Genomic DNA, 20918 nt, shown 5'->3' with positions numbered 1-20918 from the left:
AACTACTACAGCTCTGAACTTTGTGTGCTGCAGGGATTTTCAGTCGTGAGCATGGATCAAACAAAAAGCTGGCAGCACAGTCCTGTGCCCTTTCCTTGGTTAGACAGCTCTACCATCTTGGTGTCATAGAACCTTATTCTGGACAGACAAAGAAAAAAGAAGGAGAATCGGTGAGTTCGGTAGAAGGGTCAGAAATTGTTGCTTTAATTTTAATAACGCACAAGCACTCTCTTATAAAGATGAGTTAGAGTTTGCTCTCAATATTTAACAGCTTACGAGTTAATAATAATTTTGATTCTTTAGATCAGCAACTGTTTCTGGTCTGGCCAGTGATTTGGATCAAAACCAGAACTTCACGTGTATGTGAATGGAGCTGTAAACTAGTTTTACAGTGTATTAAATGAAATAGGATTTGTAACATGTTTTTTTCAGTATAAATTTTCTAGAAGCTTAAAGATTTATGTTTATGCTACATACAATTCTTGGCTATTTTGTTTCATTCTCTGGCACGTTAGCATTTTTTTGGTATTCAGTTACAAGTTTGGGAATGTTTTCCTCCAAAATTAAACTCAGATATTTAAAAATATTCTACAGATTCTTGTTGGATGAAAAGTTGGCAGAATGTTTCAAGAATGTGAATTTTGAACTGATGGTACTCTTTAGACTTGTTTCACTAGGAACTATATGATGGTTCAGTGTACTCTCTGGTAGCGTGCAGTTCTGGCTTCCATTGTCTGTCTTTTTGTGTATATCAACATGTAGTTTTTGAACATTTAATAGGTGGAACCCTATGAGGTGTTGCTGTCTTCTGACTTAGAAAATCAGCTGCAAAACACTGTACGGGAACTGTCTCTGGAGATTGTGCCTTTGGTGAGTGTGTGGTTCAGCTACTCCTGTATTTAACATCAGGCCTGCTTGTTTAGTACTTTTATCTTTGCCCACTTTGCTTTTGGATTTATAGCCTGAAGATCCCGGTAATCCAGTTCTGATTAATGTTGGAAAGTTGGCCCATTTCGAACCATCGCAGAGACAAAGTCATATGGGAGTTGTTCCATGGTCACCACCTCATTCCAACTGGAACCCTTGGACCAGCTGCAATATTGACGAGGGTCCTCTGGCACATGTAAGATAGCTTAAATAATTGATTTGTTGTTTGTTTTCCCCATGCTTCCGGAACTTTTAAATGCTTTTTTCCCCCAGGATTTAAAGTATGAGCTATTCCAAAGGAGAAAACAGTCCACTGATAAAATTTCTTCCCTTCTTGACCTGGAGGAAGGGAGTCTTTTCATTGGTAGGAGTTCTTTGTATTTACTTCATGTTTTATTAGGTTCTTGAGCAGCAGTGTCTTGGATGTCCCAATTCTTTGCTTTGTTTCACTTTTTGCCTGCTGTTGTGCAGCCCATACAATGTTCTAATTGAAATTACAAGGTAAGCATAAGGGCATGCCATTTATAATTCGCTAGCTTCTTTTTCCCATATTTCCATGCTAGGACTTTCTTTTCTGGGAGGAGAGACTGCTCCAAGCCGGTGTCACTACACAATCAGCCTGCTTGCTTTTTTTGTCATTTGTAGTCCCATTCACCACAGAACAAATGAAAAGCAGCAATGTGGCATGACAAAATAAGGAAGAAGGGAAGAAGTACCTAGGTTACCAAGTCCAGAGGCATAATTTGGCCACTAACAGGGCAGGAACTTCAGTTTCCTACAACAGGGAACCAGAATACTTATGACCGAAATAATAATTTAATACTACTGTCGACTGCAGGTTTTTTCCAAAATGACATTAGTTTAACATTGATCATTATATATTGATTTAAAAAATATGGAACTGATGTAAATTTGACTGTTGCTGCTTAAAACACATAACCAATATATTTACAGACATTGCAAATTGATCTGGCTTCAAATCTCATTAGGATTTCTATTTGCTAGTCATGGTGCAGCTAACTTATTTTCAGTAAAACCAATTAGCCCTTTGGTAACAAATTTGAATTTCCTTAGAATTATTTCTTAGTTGAAATACAAGAGTTGCCTGATAAACTTCCCTCTCTGCTCACTTCTCCCTTTTCAGCTCCTGTTCTGTGGGTGGTTATGTACTTACATTATCTCATTCCGTACATTAAAAACTTGCGTCTGAATAATCATCTAAGTATCTCATTGGCTTACTGCTGGATAGAGTGTGTTTCTCAAGCAGTTAAAGTATTTAAATTTAAACAAGCATTCTTCTTCAGTATATTGGATCTTTTTGAGAAACTTCTTTGAGGATGGCCATTTAATTTTAACACACTGGAATAAATGAAATAGAATAGCTCACAGGCATAACTGATTTCAGGGAGTTATGTAGGAAATGATCCTTTACTGATATTTGGAATCATTATGTTGGTGTGACTGATTTTATATTGAAGTTGTTATATAGATAAGCAGAGGGGTCAAAAAGCCTCCGAAAAATGTCTTGTCTTTGCAGCTCACTCCAGAGCAAATAAGCGTGGATTTGAAAAGTGATTTCATGTACCGTTTGGAGCAGGATCAAGAATTACAAAGGGTAAGTGCGCTTCCTGTAACATGGCGTGTTTGCGCTAGTCTTTTTCTTTTCCAAAGGAGGTTGAACATATCGTATACAAAGTGGGTAAGACTAGATTTCAGTAGCAATATGCACCAGGTTTTCAAAAGTGCTGAATGTTACACTGGGAGGGTGGATGTTGGGATGTGTTGCACTGTGTAAGGAAAAAATACAAACTATGATTTGTTCTTACACAGGTTTTCCTTTGTGTAAGCAAAACCTGTGTAGAAAAATGAGACAAAGTATGGATGTGGAGCAGAATAGGTTTTGGAGATTTTTGGAAATGTGCTGGATTTTTTTCCAGATCCAACAAGAGAGAGAGGCCTTACCTGTGAAGAATTTTGAAAGTGAAATTCTGGATGCAATCCGTCACAATTCTGTTGTTGTAATTCGTGGTGCCACTGGTTGTGGCAAAACCACACAAGTGCCACAGTACATCCTGGATGAATACATCAAAACCAACAGAGCTGCAGAGTGCAACATAATAGTGACACAGGTGAGGAATGTGTTACAAATGCAACCACTTCAGTTTTGTGATTGGATGCTAGAAATCGCCTATTAGGATGTGTTGAGAAATCTGATTATCATTACAGGACATCGTTCGTAAAAGTATCTCCTCAGTACTACACGTAGGAGAAACCTCAGCATCATGTGTATTTTCATTTGGAGTGTTATTCTTTCATGTATCTACAACTGGGATAATCTGGCTTGTACCTTGCCCAGGTGAAAACTTTTTGGTAGGCCAAGGGGAAACGATTTGGCAAATGCCACCTGGTAGTTCCTGTATATCCTTATATCCCTCCTCTGTAATTCTATGTGCAGAATCAACCATTTCAGAAGAAAAAAGCCTGCTGTTATAGATATTATTGTTTAATGACTCCTCTGTAAAGAAATCTTAAGACAGGACACTATAGCTTTTAGAATTTACTTTATTGTTTTCAGCGGTGTTCTGATAAACTTTAAAAACTTCATAATCAAGTTAGAGAAAACTTTTTCATCCCTCAGCCTCGGAGGATTAGTGCAGTTTCTGTAGCAGAGCGTGTGTCATATGAGAGGGGAGAACAACCTGGGCAAAGCTGTGGATACAGCGTGCGATTTGAATCCGTGCTGCCTCGGCCGCATGCCAGTGTGATGTTCTGCACTGTAGGTCTGTATTGTTTTGTTTATGTTTGGAGCTTATTAATTATGGGCCTGATTTCTTTGAGTTAGCAGCAAAAGCAGAAACATGTTTACATTAAAATTTTTAGAAAATCTGTTTAAAAGATTAACAACTTTTTTTTTTTTTTTGGGTAGAATAAGTTTGCTGACATACTGTTGTACAGAGAAAGATTAAGATTGTTGTTCAGAAGTATGGTAATACAGGTCCAATACCACGCAGAAATAATCTCCTGAAGAGATAAAATTGCCCTATATTGATATTGTCCTTAAAAGACAGAAGGAGAAGCAGTGTTGGGTGGGAAAGAAGAAAGAGTCTTTCTGGTAGTAACACTTTATACCCTCCCCATCACTTGTACAAATGAAAGCATGGCAATTAGAGATGGGGCTGTAAAAGGTGCTGGGCAGCCTGCACACTTCTTGATTTTTAAACTAGTGCAACTGTTCTTGATGAAATGAGGTGGGGGGAAGACTGAGCTTTTACCTACATGAACATTTAACTACTATGTCTGTTTAAGGTGTTCTTCTGAGAAAGGTGGAGGCTGGGATCCGTGGCATTAGTCATGTTATTGTTGATGAGATCCATGAGAGAGACATTAATGTGAGTTAGCTGGTGATTATGATCCTATTTCTCTGTGCTTCTGTTTTAACTTTTGCATGTGTTCTTCTGTAATAGTAAACGTGTGAAAGGAAACTGCATTTTACTAATTGCCATATATGTGAGTTTTCCATCTTTGATAAGATTTTTAGAAAGTCTTCTCTTAATTACTCCTTACCTGATTAAAAGAGCGAGGACTTGTGCTTACTTGCTGCCTTATCTCTTTTGCCTGTTAGGATCTCCTTCTATGTCCTGGTCCTCTCTGGAAAATAGAACACCATGGTACAAGCACTTCTTGTCCAAATGTGGGAGCATGTTGAATGTCATTTTGGAGTGCTTTTTCTGCTGACAATGTTGTATTACTGTAACGGAACAGCAGTGGTATTTACAGAAGCTCCCATCTTGATAGTGACACGTTTCAATTTGGTTTTGACACAAAGAAAAACGCATCAAGTTGAAAATAGAATTGTGGGAGGGATTGTATGTAACTTACGAAATGGGAAACATTTTCTGTCCCCTTTATTCTTCCGTATAGTTTTCAGCTTTGCCACACCAAAAGTAAGAGAAACTGCTAAGTTCTGACATGCTGTTTAAGCTTGTTTTGACAGAATTTGGGGACTCAGTTAGATGGAATTGCAATGCAGATTTTTCTGATCTCTTCATCTATTAAGTTTGTATTAATGATGTAAAATACAAGTTTTCAAATTTTGAATGAGATTGGAATTTTATCTGTTGAACTAAGGGCCTGCCTAACTGGATGGCAAAACTAAATAAATGTCATGTTTAAATAGAACTATAAAACTTCGCATCCAATTGCATTGAGTCATTCCTATTTATTTTATGAACTATGGCTACTTTATACGTAAACCAAGTTTAAAAAGACCTTATGTTGTAATGTATTGTTAGGAAGGACCCAAACTATTTTGAATGCTTTTCTTTAGTTTGTTTCATTCTGATAAAAGAATAAATCTTCTTTACGCTGGAAATCCTAAAATTCACTTATCCCAGGAATTGCAGTATTTGCAAAATAAAGCACTGACAACTATTTCTGGTTATAGAATATTGTTGTGATAATTGTTACTTCTCTTGCCCAGCAAAGCTCCTGCTCAGTAAATGTGTATGTCTGTGTAATTCTTTCTGGTCTCTTGGGAAGATGTTGCTTGTTACAGGTAGGAAATTAATGATGCTCTTATTCTCTTTATATGCAGACTGACTTTCTCTTGGTGGTGCTGAGAGATGTAGTTCAGGCATATCCTGAAATCAGGGTTATCCTCATGTCTGCCACCATCGATACTAGTATGTTTTGTGAATACTTCTTCAGCTGTCCTATCGTTGAGGTCTTTGGTAGAACCTACCCTGTCCAAGGTAAATCGTTGATTGAACTTTCAGGAACTGCTTTAGTTTTTATTTTGTCAGTCATATGCTTTAAGATTATGGGTACAGCAAGATACACGTTTCTTTTGGATTGTCAAGTCTTACAGATGTGGCTTACCCTGGGCAAAGAAGTCAGTAACACTGAATCATTTCACAGGACCATTTGGTTTAAAAACAAAATTGAACAAATAATACTACCACCTCCCCCCAAAAAAACCCCAACAAACAAACCCCACAACACAAAACCCCACCACCCTAAAACACTACCACTTGGGGCAGTTTCCATTGGAGAATGAGGTAGTAACAGTTAAGCTATGGTGTTTCGGATCAGTTGTCTGTGATATTGGGAATAATGGAAATAGCTTTAGAAGAGCCAGTATTAAAAACAAACCAACCAACCAGTAAAAAATTATGTGGAAGTATATTGCATAGAGGAATAATCATTGGAATAGCGTGGGAATAATTCTCATACCCTAGCTGATAGCCAAGGAGTTTTCTCCAATCTTGGCTTCATACTCTGAAAAATCACAGTTACATCAGGAGAATCTCGAGAGATGATAAAAAGAATTGTGTTCCCTTACGCAGGCTTCTCGTGGTCAGTCTTGATAACGCATGCTTGTCTGTCCTTGCAGATTATTTTCTGGAAGATTGCATTCAAATGACTCAGTTCATTCCTCCACCAAAGGAAAAGAAGAAGAAAGAGAAGGATGAAGAAAGTGGTGAAGACGATGATGTATGTTTGACTTTTTAATGTGAAAAATTAAACAAGTGTCAGTTAGGACTCTAGCTGAAGTGTAATTCATTCAGCATTGTGGAACTTAAACATTTTTAGCAGCTTTCGTATTTTTAATACCCGAGATTGCTGTTAATTTCAGAAATAGAATTGAATTTTCTCATTGCCCTTGGAAACTGAAGAATTTCTTTTTTTGTTGAAGCTAAAATTCTCATGTTTTGTCAGCCTACTTCTCTTTAAAGATAGAACTGAAATGCTTTTAAAAGTGAAAACATTGGTGACCTTGGAAGAAGAAATAGATACAGAAATATGAGCTTGGTGATACCTTTTAAGGGTGAAAATTTAGATTCTCTCCCTTCTTCTCTTGCAGTTGATATTGTTAGTACTTACATACATTGTCAAGAAACTATCACTTTCATGATACAGCTTTTAATTTGTAGGTCTGAAACTACTGTGTAGGTCAGTTATTTGAAATTTAAAAAAACTCTTAGTTTTTGAGAGAAGCATTTTCTTCTTATGATGATGTTATCCCCATTCATTTGAATGGAAGTTAAATTAGTTTGATAGCTTCCTGCTGTAAATTTGTATTGGGTTCTAACTCAATGCAATGGAATTATAATTCCATTTTTGTATTAGAAAGCTGGGGAAGCAGGACTTGAATTGCTTATTGTGAGTCATTCTGCGAACTGTGCCTGAGATGGTCTTCCCTATCCACACATCTCATTTTCCTGTTTGCCTGGCCAGCCAGTCTCCACAAGTCGAGTAAATTAATTTATATGATTTCTTTTGTGGTTTTTTTGTTTGTTTGTTTGTTTTTTTTTTTTTTTTTTTTTTTTTTTTTTTTGTAGGCCAATTGCAACCTTATTTGCAGTGATGAATATGGCCCAGAAACAAAGCACTCCATGGCTCAGCTGAATGAGAAAGAAACTTCTTTTGAACTCATTGAGGCCCTGCTAATTTATATCAAGACCCTGAATGTCCCAGGAGCTGTACTTGTTTTCTTGCCTGGCTGGAACTTGATATATACAATGCAGAAGCATCTAGAAATGAATCCACGCTTTGGTACAAGCAACTGTGTTCTATTATATTTCATCTCCTTTTCCAAAGGAAGCTACTGGCTTTGTGAAGATGAGGGTTAGCTGAGTGGGAGTGGGATTAATTTGTCGTGAGAATGAATGGGTAGAAATGATTATGTTGTGCAAAGAAAAAACGAGATTTACACAGTAATAGTTACTGCCCTTCTTGTATTCATGTTGTAGGAGGCCGCCAGTATAGAATTTTACCTCTGCATTCACAAATTCCTCTGGAGGAACAGCGTCGGGTGTTTGATCCTGTGCCTCCTGGAGTAACAAAAGTATGAGAGCCTTCTCTTTGTGGAGCGTAACATGCTTTCTTCTGTTGTGCTTCTGTGGAATGTATTGCTGACTTTTTTTTTATAGGGGTTATGTAGTTTATCTTGCAGTCCATCCTTAACTTTTTCAGACCAAATATATTTCAATATGCATTTCCTGTTTTTCTAGGTTATTTTATCTACCAGCATTGCTGAGACTAGCATTACCATCAATGATGTGGTCTATGTTATAGACTCCTGCAAGTGAGTTCATGAAGTAGCTTTTTGTTTTGTAAATCCTATTTGGAATGCAAAAAAGGTTTTTTGAACACACAGAACTGCCTTGTGTTCCCATAGTCACAGAGCTGAATTTGAGGACTCTAATTCACTCAAGACAAATTTGCATTGTCTTTAGCCGTTCAACACAGTTACAAACCACACTGGCATTTCAGTGGGCTGGTTTTGGTCAGCTGCATTCACGCTGGCGCTGTTCATGGGAGGTGTCACTGGGTCTCCATGCGTATTTGAAATATGTCGTCTGCCAGATGAATGTTACAAACACTCAGTGTATAGCTGATGGAAAATAGGAAGATTTTTGTAGTCTGTTACAGATCCTGTCTTGCTATGCATGTTCTCTGAGCAAATTACTCATAGGAATCTCATTAATTGCATGAGGATTTTAAGCTTTTGAGACAGTTGTGAAAACTTCATTCTGTGTATAGCTTGGGGCACTGCTTTGTAAAGAGCATGGTACTTTAGCTTCCAGATGGGTGGCTGACGAACCAAAGCTTAGCTAGTCAAAACAGGGGTGGTTTGCTTCTTAAAAGCAGTGTGGCTGCAAGGAATAAAATAAGAACTGATTTGACAGGACTTAAGACAAAGAACATCTGATCTTAAGGTTGGGGTTTTTTTTTTCTGTAACAGACAAAAAGTGAAGCTGTTCACTGCTCATAATAACATGACAAACTATGCCACAGTCTGGGCATCGAAAACTAATTTGGAGCAGCGGAAAGGAAGAGCTGGACGTGTGCGTGCCGGATTTTGTTTCCATTTGTGCAGCAGAGCTCGCTTTGAAAGGTGAGGCTGTGCTCTTTAGAAATAAAATAGCCTCAGAGACTTCTCCCAGGACTGTTGTATGCTACTTCTGATCAAACTGGGGAAATAACTTCAGAAAGCACAGAGAGGAGATGCATGAAGCCAGTTCATACTGGAATTCTTGGATATCTCAGTTCTTTTGCTTAAAAAAAAATTACATATGTTTATATGCTTTTACCCATAGTATGAGGTGGAAAAATAGTTCATTATTTTATTATTAAGAACTTCACTGCAACCTACAGAACCTCTTAGGAGAAAATAATACTGCTTGGGAATTGAGGCAAGGCAGAAAAGAGCTTTGGAATGAGGATAAGGCTCTAGTCTGCCTTCAAACATTGTGGGCCCCTGGCATCTTCACATAACAGGCAATTTTGTCATGAAAGTGGTAAAAGGCAGGGAACACAGATGTTACTTTTCCCTCCATCCCCATTCTGTGGCCAGGAAGTCCCTTCATGCTACTGAACTGCTGCTCTGAAGGTGCTTCCCTGCTGCTGAAACTTTTGACCTCTTCTATCTGCCAAGCTGTTTCTCAGTTACCAGAGCCATGGAAATCTTTTTGCTGGTTGCAGAACTCTACACAGCTGTTACACTCAGTGTTTGATCTCTCTCATGAAAGTTTCAGTGCCCCTTTCTCACGTAGCGGTTAGAGCATAGCTGTGTTTGATGTTCAGCTTTTTGTAACCTCTGAAAGCATCAGTTGGATCAAAAACTTTCCTTAAATTGCTCAAATTTATTTAGACCTGCTGTCTAGTACAGTGGAGTGATTTTAATTAAGAATTTTTGACAGTAAACTGATTTTAGGCTTCTGAAGTAATCATGGGACTTCATGACTTTAAGGTTACCTTCCTTCAAAGAACATAAAAACAAACTATACTAGCTCCATGGTGCCTAGGAAGGAAAGAGTGTTTGTGGACCTGTGCAGAGAATCTTTTGAGAGATACCATCTAAATCTGGTGCCAGCTAAATCTGGATATCTGTGCAAGGTGTTTTGAAACCTTTTCTAGCTGTCTCTTGCTCAGTGCAGTCATTCCTAGGAGTTCATATTTCAACCAGCAAGCAAAAGGATCACTAATGATACTGTGCTAAAGACTTAAGAGTTCTATCTGTTTCCATCAGGTCTTTTTCCTACCAGAAAAACACCTTTGGAAAGCATCCAGCAAAAATACTTACTCTTCTTAGTGATCAAAGCAGAAATGTACAGGAGGAGTTGGGTGGTTTGGAGTTGATAGAAGGACATGTAGAGAAATGCTTGTACGTAGGGCAGGCTGAAAGCAGGTTGTCTGTCTCAGGAGTGGAAGACCTTCCTTAGCGATGTAGGAGATGATTGTAAGGGGGCAAGTGTGGGGCTGGACACAACCATGCTGCGAGTCGGGCTTCAGCCATGCAGACTCTATATGTGGTCAGCTCATACTAGAAACCACACCGGGTAGTGGTGATGTGAGGGCTATACCCTCTGTGCATTTCCATTGTAAGTTTACCCTGAGATGAGAATTGAGACGCACGGAAGATAAATACTGGTAGAAGAGCCTAAGTTACAGGAGCACAGTGAGAGTTGATGGGTTGGCTGGGAGGCAGTATTTGCTTTGGAGGGCGGTAGTTTATGCTGATGGAATGACCCATGATGGTGATCAAAGCCTGTGTTCAGAAAAATGTGGGCTCTTTTGTTCTCTTCTCATTCCAGACTTCAAACTCATATGACACCCGAAATGTTTCGAACACCACTTCATGAAATTGCTTTGAGCATCAAATTGCTGCGGCTGGGAGGAATCGGTCAATTTTTGGCCAAAGCAATAGAACCACCACCTTTGGATGCAGTGATTGAAGCAGAACGCACACTAAGAGGTATCGTTTGTCCACAAGATTGTATGTTAATGAAGCTGACTCCAAGTGATTTCCCATGTATAACGATCACCTACAAACTGCTTAGATTGTTTGTGTAGTAGCATGCTGTCTGAAACAGCAAGGTGTTTCCTGGATGCATTGTGTGGGTGGCAGTGTCTTTTGCAGCTGAAGAAATACTTGAATTCCCAAGTGGAGTGTCATTCCTTTAAGAAACTTGAGCCTTCAAACTTAAGGCTTGTTTTGTTATTTTACCAGTAACTTATGCTAGCTTCCAGCTTCCTGTTTTCCAGCTGTGGTACTGCTGTGTATGACATAGGCTCAGTCCAGTGCCTAAGGCATTTACAAAACTACTATAAAAGTACTGAAAAAGAGAGTAGTTTATTGTATAATTACCACTTTGTACAGTTTGCTGACCCAAGATCTCAGTATTTTGTCAAGTAATTAAATCTCCAGTTTATGAATATGCAAGCATCAGTATCCTTCTAAAACAGGAGAAACTGAAGTGGGGGTTAAGCTGTCTCCCCAGTTTCTTCAAGGAACTAACTAGAATATGAGTAAAGTGAAGCAGGGAGGAACCCTAAATTTATGCTTTAGCTTTAAAGCAGTGATCTCAAACCTCACAGGCTTTGCAAATGTCACTAAATAAGCACTTCTTAAAATTTCTAAGAACTGAAATATCTATTTGATTGTTGATTTTATGAAAAAATTGTGTGATGAGCCTACATTGCTTGTATACAGAAGGGAGAACAGAATGAAAAACATAGCTAGGGATATGTATACAAGTTTAATGACTTTCTGATCTAAAAGTTGTTAGTGCTTTTCTTATGCTGCAGATAAGAAATGCAGAGCCAGGGGAAGAGGCAAATGTTTTCAGCTTTAACACCAAATAGACGTTTCTGCATGTGCCTTCATTTCCTGGATGACCTGTGATTTTTCAGTGCACGTACACTACTAGTATGTTTTTAGGATGGTGAGACATGCTGTTCTTCAAAATGTTCTTTAGGCTTTTGAGTTCAATAGATACCAGGAAAAATGGATTTGATAGTGGCTAAGGAGTCCTTTATTTGTTTGCTTTCCCATTTAATTGCTGAGGCTACAAAGCTTTTTTTTCAAATGCAAAGCTTTTAGTTATGCTGAAGTTTCCCAAAGCAGTCTGTAAATAGAGTACTTTAAGTTTGCATTTTTCATTTATATCTTAAAAGCGTTTTTAAAGATCACACTTGTATTGTTTTTCTTTGTCATGCAAACTTAAAAAGAGTTTTTTGAAGTAGAGTTTAATGGTTATGGCCAAATGGCTAGTAAGTTAAGGAGACTCGTAAGACCCTTCAATCTGTACAGCAAACAGCCACAGACACTTCTTTGACTTTATTATTGACAGTGACTTGATAGCTTAGAGGATGAGCGCAGGTGATAATTTTTAGGTAACGGAAGGAGAGAAAGGCAGGCAAAGCCTCATGGAAGAGAGAGTTTATGGTGTTCTCTTTTTGATGAACAGAGGGTTCTGTGATTTTCCAGTTGCAATGAAGACTCTACAGTTGGCTGTGATAGGGCTGCTTTGATTTTCGTGAGGCAGAAATTAGTTTAGATTAGTTAGAACAAATATAGGGACTTGAAAAAAATTTAATAGTGTAATAGAGGTTTGTACCGAGGCAAACTAAAGAGAAATGGAAAAATATGTATGTGAATTAAATAGTAATTATTTTAATTGTGGAGGAGGTAGTAAAACATCTGTAAAGCTAAAGTAAAATTTGTTTATTTGACCTCAGACCAGCTTTGAAAATCAGGTTGGCAATATTGTAAACAACATTAAACTTAAATATAGGTGGGGTTCTATTTAAACACAGTTATTAAAATTCTGAATTTCTTATCTAAGGATTTCTGGTATTAGATAACCGTGTTTGATAATAAGAGATCTTGTTTCAGAGCTTGATGCCCTGGATTCCAATGATGAGTTGACACCTCTTGGAAGAATCCTAGCCAAACTTCCCATTGAACCTCGTCTTGGCAAGATGATGATAATGGGCTGTATTTTTTAGTAAGTTTAGTAGTCTCAGTGGTCTTTCTTGTTTCTCTGAGTTCCTGAGCCTCTAGATGTGCACTCTACAAGAGAAAAAACAATACATCTAGATGAGCAATAAATGCTACAACTGGGGATAGGAAACTGAATATTCATGAGGGCAGAGGATAAAAAACTTACAGTATAGGGAATAAAGTAGTCATGAAATTCAGAGTTAACTGCAAGGTACCAGCAGAGCCTGAATACTTAGGAATTAAGAGTGGGACTCTAAATACTTAAGTATAGCAGTGAGGTAGAGGTGGGGAGATGTGAAATTTGACACCTACAGAAGAAGAAAAATGAATCCACACGTTTTGCTTTAGGGGAAGTAAAGATCTGTTATTTGTAATTGTGATGGCTGTAGAGTCCTCTTCACGACAAGAAGATGGTGTATGGGTGGGGGCAAGGGGAGGGAAGATAGACAATGGACTTGTGAACACTTGCTGTTGTGAAAGTACTGGAATTGGAGCTAATTTAATATCCCCTTCCAGGGAAGTGTTTCTGTGAAGAACTCTGGTACATAAGGGCCAAATTACTAAGCTCTCTAAGCAGGGAAGTTTTTACTAGTATCAACAGCCTGTGGCAGCTGCTGGCAGCAATACTGTGAATAAACCCAATCCTGATACCTTTTGTGGTTTCTTTCAGTGTGGGAGATGCTATTTGTACCATCTCTGCGGCCACCTGTTTCCCTGAACCTTTCATCAGTGAAGGCAAACGGCTGGGTTATGTCCATAGGAATTTTGCTGGGAACAGGTTTTCAGATCATGTTGCTTTGCTCTCCGTCTTCCAAGCCTGGGATGATGCAAGGTATATTGTCTTGGCACAAAATTTGATGAGAAGTTTTGGGTAACACAGGGTGAGCAGTTTATGACTGCTAACTAACATGCACTAAGACTAGATATGTCAATGGATACTATGACGGCTAAACTGTTGCACTTTTCCTTTTCTTGAACAGACTTCTAATTCACTCTGTTTGTTCTCTAGAATGGGTGGTGAAGAAGCAGAAAAAAGGTTTTGTGAACACAAGAGACTCAGCATGGCTACTCTTAGAATGACTTGGGAAGCAAAAGTGCAGCTGAAAGAGATACTTATTAATTCTGGCTTCCCTGAAGGTGATTCTGCTTGGACATAGTAATTTAATGATTGCATTTTTCATTCTGAGATGAGAAATAAACAAGATAATCTATGATGAATACACAAGCTCAGAGGCCTACCGTGGGTTTGCCATAAAGCTGTTCTGCTTTTACAGCTGTGTTCAGATGAAATTTTAGTGCTGTCTCATTCTCTCGTAGTTGTTTAAACCAGGGAAGTTGTGATGGCTGTGGTGCAACATAAGGAGATTTCTGAGGCTGAGGTTAGGGCTGCGGGATTAAAAATCTATTGAGAAATTGTCCTTAGAGAATTACCTCCCTGACTTTTCTTTCTTCTTCACTTGTTGCATGTCCAAAATGCACTCTGTAAGTGCTGCGCTTCCTCCCTCCTTTTCATTAGCCTTAGGGAGTCTGTGTGATCGAAACAGTGTGCTATGTGCCCTATGATTTTCTGGGTTCGTGCCGCAGGAGGAATGTGCAGTAGTATGGAGTATTATTCAATTTTCTAAGGAAAAAAAAAAAATTTCTTAAAGTTGACCAGGTTCTGAATTTGTCTAATGTTCCTGAGGAGCTTGCTCAGGGTTTTGTGGTGGTTTGTGTTTTGTTTTTTTTTTTAAATTATTTTAATTTTTTTCTCCTCATGCTGCTAGGATCATTGCTGCATTTATCCTTAACTTTATTTCTGGGCAAGATGACCTGAAAACAAGCCACCAGAGACTCTGGGGAGGTTTGTAACAAATAAACTAATGAAAACATCCATTCTGGCCTCCCCCAAAAGATCTCTCTCCAAAACAAATGACAGGAAACACACTGTGGTACAGCACATTCTGGGCAAACCCCTCTTTCCTTGTTTTTGAAGAGCTTGGGAAAGAAAAATACCTCTTTGTAGTAGTATTTTTCAGCTTTTTGCTCTCCATGAATAAATGGAAAATTGAACGTAGAATTGAAATGCTTTGAGTGCAGAGGTCATCTGAGAACAGATGCACATCTACCAGTTGATTGAATCAGAAAATGCATTGATCCAGGATCCTAAACAGCTCTGCTGTGCTGTCCTACATGACCCATGGATGCGAGCCAGTCTTCTGTTCTCTGTCAACAGAATGTTTGATGACTCAACCGTTTAACAACACTGGACCAGATAATAATCTGGATGTTGTAATCTCCCTGCTTGCTTTTGGGGTCTACCCCAATGTCTGCTACCACAAGGAGAAGAGGAAAATTCTTACCACTGAGGGGCACAATGCACTCATCCACAAGTCATCTGTCAACTGCCCTTTCAGCAGCCAGGACATCAAGTATCCATCGCCTTTTTTTGTTTTTGGAGAAAAGGTAACGTCTTTGAATTTGTTCTTGATCACGTGCTGCCAAGTTGTCTAAGAGGCTCTTTTTGGTAAAGAAGCCATAAGAAAAAAACTACGCTGTGTAATGTTTAGCTTGTTCTTTGGGGTTTTTTTGGTTTTTTTTTTCAGAAAGTGAACCTTATGTGATCATGGTGTCACTCAGCCTTTACAGTAACTTTCAATCAACCAAATTCAGTAGAAGCAGAGCTGCGTAGAAAGTTCCTGTGAGTTTTGTGAAAACAGCCAGGCCGTACAGAAAGACCTAACTTAGTGCCTTCTTTAAGAGATTGCTTTAGGAGCTCTACCATACTAATTAGGCACTAGAGAATTTTTGCCCTTATCACTTCTGCTACTTAGGAATTCAGAGAGAAAACAGGAACATGTAATATGGCAGTGGGGTGCTCCCTTTCTGGCAGTAGGTAGTTTGTCATCTCCTGAGGACAGCTCCCATTTCCCAAGCATCTCAGAAAAACCCCAAGATGCTTTCCCAGAGTCCCCATGACCTTTTTCTCCATCCCATTAATTTTGTGTACTTGGCACATGCTGTACATGTACACTTAAACCCCTGTGTGCTCTCATGTGCTGCAATGATGGCCACCATGAATGCAACTGCTCCTGCTCACCCTTCTTTCAAGGAGCACATGAAGGCAATGCCTTTGTGTAGGATGTAGCTGGGAGACAGTCCTCGGGCTGCCAGCCTGCTTGTGCTGCCTGTGCACAGTTACTCCAGCGCAGTGATGGGGAGGTCCTGAGGCGCTCTGTTGCCTGTTGTTGAAACCAGCTGTGTTCCTTCTGCCTGGGAAGTGCTGTAAAGATGTTTTTGAGAATAAGCATCGAGTTAGGAAGGCCTCTTGCTGTAAGGAGAGCCTCTTAAAATCTTACAGCAGAGGTGATGCTGTAGGGGTTTCTTTTTTGTCACCTTGTCTACACTGCTTAGTTCAGAATTACAGTTTATTTGTGCTGATTTTTATATCCTTAGTCCTTTTTGCTGACATGCAGCTTATTTTAGTAATGCCAGATAAACCACTTCATTGGTAATAAATGGAATTTTGACTCCTTTGGGTACTGGCTTGGGGCTCGGCTTGATACTCTGGATTTCCACATACATAGTTCAGAGCTGTGGCGAGGCTTCGCCTCTTCTTCACCCTTTATGACAGGATTGCAAGTGGGTCAGACCTTTCATCTGCCTCAACCATCTCTGTAAAGTGAGCTGCCCTAAAAGCACCCAAAGACTTCTGAACTCAAAAAGCTATGCTTTATTAAATCAAAGTACATGTGGGAAACAAAGAGTGACTAAGACGGTGGCTTAAGAGTGGCGAAGACAGCACCTGAGTGAGGCTGGGGTGAAGGAAGGATTTATATGCAGCTCTCTCCCTACCCATTATTTACCTGCTAAAAGAAAGTTTCTCTCTGAGGTCTGGTTCTCTCTTTCCTGCTGCATTTGGCAGTCTCTCTCTGACCTGCGAGTTCCTTGCTCCTTGTACTGGCCATTTTTCTGCCAAAATTTCCATTATGGAAGTTTCTTTCTTTTGAGCATGTGTGATAACTTCCAGGCAGGAGCAAATATTCACCCTGAGGACAAACAAGTACAACAGATTCTGCTCATCACGCTCCTGTGTGAAAGAAAGGAGGGAGAGAGGCAGCTGTCAGGGTGGGAGGCTGAAATCCCAAGTACTGCTCTTCAGTTCCTCTTTAAAATGAAGGGCAATAGCCCATGTAGTCAGTGCTGTTATCTCTGGCTCAGGTCAGACGGCTTGTTATTGTCCAAGTGCTCACTTCAAGTACAAGCTTAAGGTCTTGTTTCTATAAAATGACAAAGCGGGCTGGTTGCACAGACGTGTAGCAACTTCCAAGTTTGCATGTGTAGAACCCTGCTAAAGAAGCAACATGAGCTTTTCATCACAGCCTCAGCAATACAGAAGGTGGGAAGATAATTCAGCTATGCCTTGGTCATTTTTAGGTTGACAGAACATGAGATGGCTCTTGCAAAATGTCAGCTGCATAATTGCAGACATGCAGTCATGGAAAAATGAATACTTTTAAATGACAGGTAGTTTTTGGTGTTTTTTTACACCAGCCAGTGCTGAATCCCTGTAAATATCTGCCCAGCATTCAGTTTTGTATGCACATGTGCTCTTGTAATTTCCTAACACTGTACCTAGATTTTTTTGTTGTTGTTTTTACAAAATTCTCTGGTTTCAGTGGCCAGAGGAAGGTGTAGGGATCTGTTTTCCATTTCAAGAGTCTTATTCCTCTTCCACCTGCAGATTCGAACACGAGCCATCTCTGCCAAAGCAATGACCTTGGTGAGCCCGCTGCAGCTGCTTCTCTTTGCCTCCAAGAAAGTCCTGTCGGATGGGGAGCTCATTCTGGTAGATGACTGGTATGGACCTCCTTGGTGCTCGTAATGTTCAGGTCTATGAAATAACACAGACTGAGGGGGAGCAGCTGCTAACACAGACATAAATCTCTATAGAATAGGAACCCTAGAGCAAGCCATGCGCTACAGGTTAATTGTGGAGGCATTACCTTTGTTTCCTGTGAGGAAGGCAGGGGTTTATATTGGCAGCACTGTTTCATGCAGATTACCTGCTTAAATTGAAAATGTGATACCAGGCAGTTTCCATAAAAACGGCTGGTTTGTTCCCCTTCAGCTGGAACACGAATAAGAGGTACTATGTATTTTGGATCTCCCCTTCGGAGAAGGGCCGAGGAAACCTTGTTTTTAAGTCTCAGAAACACAGCTTGAGGAGAGAAATGCTAAGGATTTCGTGGTTGCGTCTGGCAGCATACATTTTATGGCCATGACCAAATACCACCTGGATGTCTTCCACCACCCCCGGTCAGTAAAATGGAGGTGAAGAATTGCTTAAGCTCAATTCACTAATATTTTTGAGGGTGACCTGGAGCTTTCAAAATCTTGAGGAGACTCATGTCTTTGTTTACTTTATATTTTTGTATCTGTTTTGATGCTAGGGGTTACGCATTGGTGTTATCTGAGTATGTTAAATCTCAAGAGCAAATTTAAACAGAAGGATAGTTAACGTTTTAACAATGTCAAATTTTAGGCATCTTGCAAATTTGCCTCCTGAATTTCACGTCCCTTCATTGACAAATTAGAATTTCAAAGATGATAATATAGATTTCTGGCTCAGTATGTGCAGCACTCAATGAAAAACCACTCCACAGAACACCTTTCATAACAGGTTCTCTCCTAGAAGTCGTGATACATCTAATATACTTCTTTCTGCTGTAGGATCAAGCTGAAGGTGCCCCACAACACGGCTGCCTGCATCACTGCTCTGCGTGCTGCGATGGAGGCTCTTGTTGTGGAAGTGACTAAAGATCCTGAGATCGTTCGGCAGCTGGACCCAGCAAATGAGCAAATGCTGAATGTGATCCGTCAGATCTCCAGGCCGTCAGCCGCGGGCATCAGCCTCATGGCTGCCAAAGCAAGGTTAGCTCGGCTCCGTTGGCTTGTGCAGTCGGAGCTCCGGGGCAAGGAGTGCTCACCACCTCTGCCCCCAGGGACACCAAGAGCCTGAAAGAGCAGGTCAGAGCTGTCGGCTCCACTGCTCCCTCCCTGCACAGTGGCTGCAGAAGCCCAGAGCTAAAATCACCAGGAGAGTCTTGTCCCGTGTGGACAGGAGCTTCAGGCTTTCATTTCAAAGTCAATAGTCTGAGTGTATGTAAAATTGTCATGTTCAAAGTCTGATGCAGACAGATCACTGCCTGTTTCCAGAGGAAGGACAAACGGCTCTCAGGAGTAAAAGCTGTCATCGCCTTTTCCAAAGCACGATGACTTTTAAAGAAAAGATAACCCAAATTTATTTTGGGCAAACCTATTAATCTCTGTCTCTGGAAATAAAACAAATATTTGGCTGTGCTTGCACCCCTCCATTGCCCCTTGTTTTCATGTCTTGCTTCTGAAGCAAAGAAAAATGAAAACGCCTGTGAGCTGTTAGTAATTTAAGGATCAAAGCAAAGAACAGCTTGGATGTACACTTCACTGTGTTTTGCGAGGAGCAAAATAAAGATCACTGTGCTCACATAAACAGAAACGGGGCTCCCTGTGTGTTTGTGTGAACTGGAGAAACAGGATTGAGGGGAAAACTTTCTATCCCAGGTGTAGATCTGGCTGAGATGTAGAGGAGGGACTGCTTATGTGGCACGGCAGGCCATTCCCAGCTTTTCTTTACTGAAGTGGAAAAGGTGCAAAAGTGCAACTGTAATTCAAACATCATATTCTGTTAACAGAAAATAGAGGCATCTTAGCTAAGTATCTTGGCAATTGATTGTTCTTCTTAATATTAAAAAAAATGGAATCTGTAAGATTGCATCAAGTATATAATGTTTCTCTTTGCCAGGTTCGGAGATGGTCCTCGCCCCCCCAAAATGGCTCGCTACGACAATGGAGGTGGCTTCAGAGGCTGGGGAGGTTACCCGCATGGCTCTGGCTACAGAGGTAGAGGGTACGGTGGCTACAGCTACTCTGGCAAGCGCTCAGGAGGGAGAGGATACCAAGGTAGCTGGGGGGGAGGCTATCGAGGAGCAGACGGTGGCTACAGAGGAGGCTGTGGGGATCCGGGGAGGGGCGGGTGGTAGTTATGGAAGTTCAGTGAAGTCTTTCCACTTTGACAAAAGCGTGTTTCTCTCCCGAATCCCTTTCTTGCTGTTACCAGTCTGTTTGCCATTTCAGTTCCTTAGTACAAGTACAGCTCTGTAATATATCGTGCCCTTAGGGAATTTACTGCAAGTTGTATGATTTTATTCTTAATAAAGAGTTTGTTTTTAAAGACTTAGATGCTATACGTTTAATTTTGGATTTGGATTTAGATTTTGAAGCCGTCTGTTGCTAGTTTTGGTTGTAGGAGGTATAAGGCATTCTGAGGAAACCTTTTCATTGTCTAAAACCATTCTCTGCCATACAAATTTCAAATTACAGAACCTGGGCTCAGTGGGGATTTTTCTTTGTTGTCTAATAAACTGCAAACAGCCCTTGCTGCAGTGGTTTTCTGTCTCTGCCAGGCAGCACTTGGTTCCTTTGCAGCCAGCCACTGGCCTACTGCATGCCGTGTTGCACCTCCCGGCACGGCAGCTGATGAGCTCTTTTGCTGATTCAGATAATGCGGGAACATGGAATACCTTTGTCAAGACTGGTGTGATGCTGCTTGTCTCTGCAGAACCTGAAGCGATCTCAGGAGCGTGAACTGTGCCCTTCATCTGAGGCAGTGTTCATTTACATTGCTACTCCAAAGTAGTCATGCTTCCTTCTTCCAAATACATGTGGAAGAGGGCAATTCTTTAATTAGAATTCATTGAAATTGCAGCCTGTGGATTCCGGACATTCAAAGCTCAGCTGGCTGCCTGGTGCTTGCAGAAGTATATCGACACAGAGGGGATAAAAAGCCCTCCAGCGAGGTGTGGTTTCCTCCGTACCTCTCAGACTAGCACCTGGGAAGTGACCTGGAGCAGGGGTGGATGACACAGGGTACCTGCAGGTACAGATTACTCTCAAGGGTTTTCTACAGTCAGGCCGTGTTGTGCAGGAACACCTGTGTGAACGAGATGAGGGAAGCACTTCAGTTTACAATAAATGTGCGTATATGAATGGTTTTGGGATTTTTTTTTTTGGCCAAAACTCTTTTTAACTTTACCTCTCTTACAGCATGGCCACAAATCCAGCTGTGCTGGCTTGGAGTGGCAGCAGGCAGGTACTGCCTCTTGCACACACTTTGTACTGC

General features: G+C 40.3%; 1 protein-coding gene across 2 annotated transcripts in view; it reads left to right on the top strand.

Annotated features, from left to right (window-relative positions):
* Nucleotides 1-19976, top strand: part of DHX9 (DExH-box helicase 9) — a 28219-nt gene extending 8243 nt beyond the window's left edge. For both annotated transcript variants that reach the window (XM_076339603.1, XM_076339604.1), the window contains 21 exons: nucleotides 34-170; nucleotides 781-870; nucleotides 962-1123; nucleotides 2465-2542; nucleotides 2865-3056; nucleotides 3566-3707; nucleotides 4234-4316; nucleotides 5522-5678; nucleotides 6320-6420; nucleotides 7269-7482; nucleotides 7680-7774; nucleotides 7941-8014; nucleotides 8675-8827; nucleotides 10527-10687; nucleotides 12611-12722; nucleotides 13389-13550; nucleotides 13728-13855; nucleotides 14934-15163; nucleotides 17442-17557; nucleotides 18431-18631; nucleotides 19542-19976. In XM_076339603.1, the coding sequence (XP_076195718.1) occupies nucleotides 34-170; nucleotides 781-870; nucleotides 962-1123; nucleotides 2465-2542; nucleotides 2865-3056; nucleotides 3566-3707; nucleotides 4234-4316; nucleotides 5522-5678; nucleotides 6320-6420; nucleotides 7269-7482; nucleotides 7680-7774; nucleotides 7941-8014; nucleotides 8675-8827; nucleotides 10527-10687; nucleotides 12611-12722; nucleotides 13389-13550; nucleotides 13728-13855; nucleotides 14934-15163; nucleotides 17442-17557; nucleotides 18431-18631; nucleotides 19542-19779 (3026 nt within the window). In that variant the 3' untranslated portion in view covers nucleotides 19780-19976. The remainder of the gene's footprint in view (nucleotides 1-33; nucleotides 171-780; nucleotides 871-961; nucleotides 1124-2464; nucleotides 2543-2864; nucleotides 3057-3565; nucleotides 3708-4233; nucleotides 4317-5521; nucleotides 5679-6319; nucleotides 6421-7268; nucleotides 7483-7679; nucleotides 7775-7940; nucleotides 8015-8674; nucleotides 8828-10526; nucleotides 10688-12610; nucleotides 12723-13388; nucleotides 13551-13727; nucleotides 13856-14933; nucleotides 15164-17441; nucleotides 17558-18430; nucleotides 18632-19541) is intronic.
* The last annotated feature ends 942 nt before the right edge of the window (nucleotides 19977-20918 follow it).

The sequence above is a fragment of the Aptenodytes patagonicus genome, chromosome 5 (assembly GCF_965638725.1).
Source record: "Aptenodytes patagonicus chromosome 5, bAptPat1.pri.cur, whole genome shotgun sequence".
Classification (NCBI taxonomy): domain Eukaryota; kingdom Metazoa; phylum Chordata; class Aves; order Sphenisciformes; family Spheniscidae; genus Aptenodytes; species Aptenodytes patagonicus.
The sequence above is the reverse complement of the archived record's forward strand: the minus strand, read 5'-3'. Positions and strand labels throughout refer to the sequence as shown.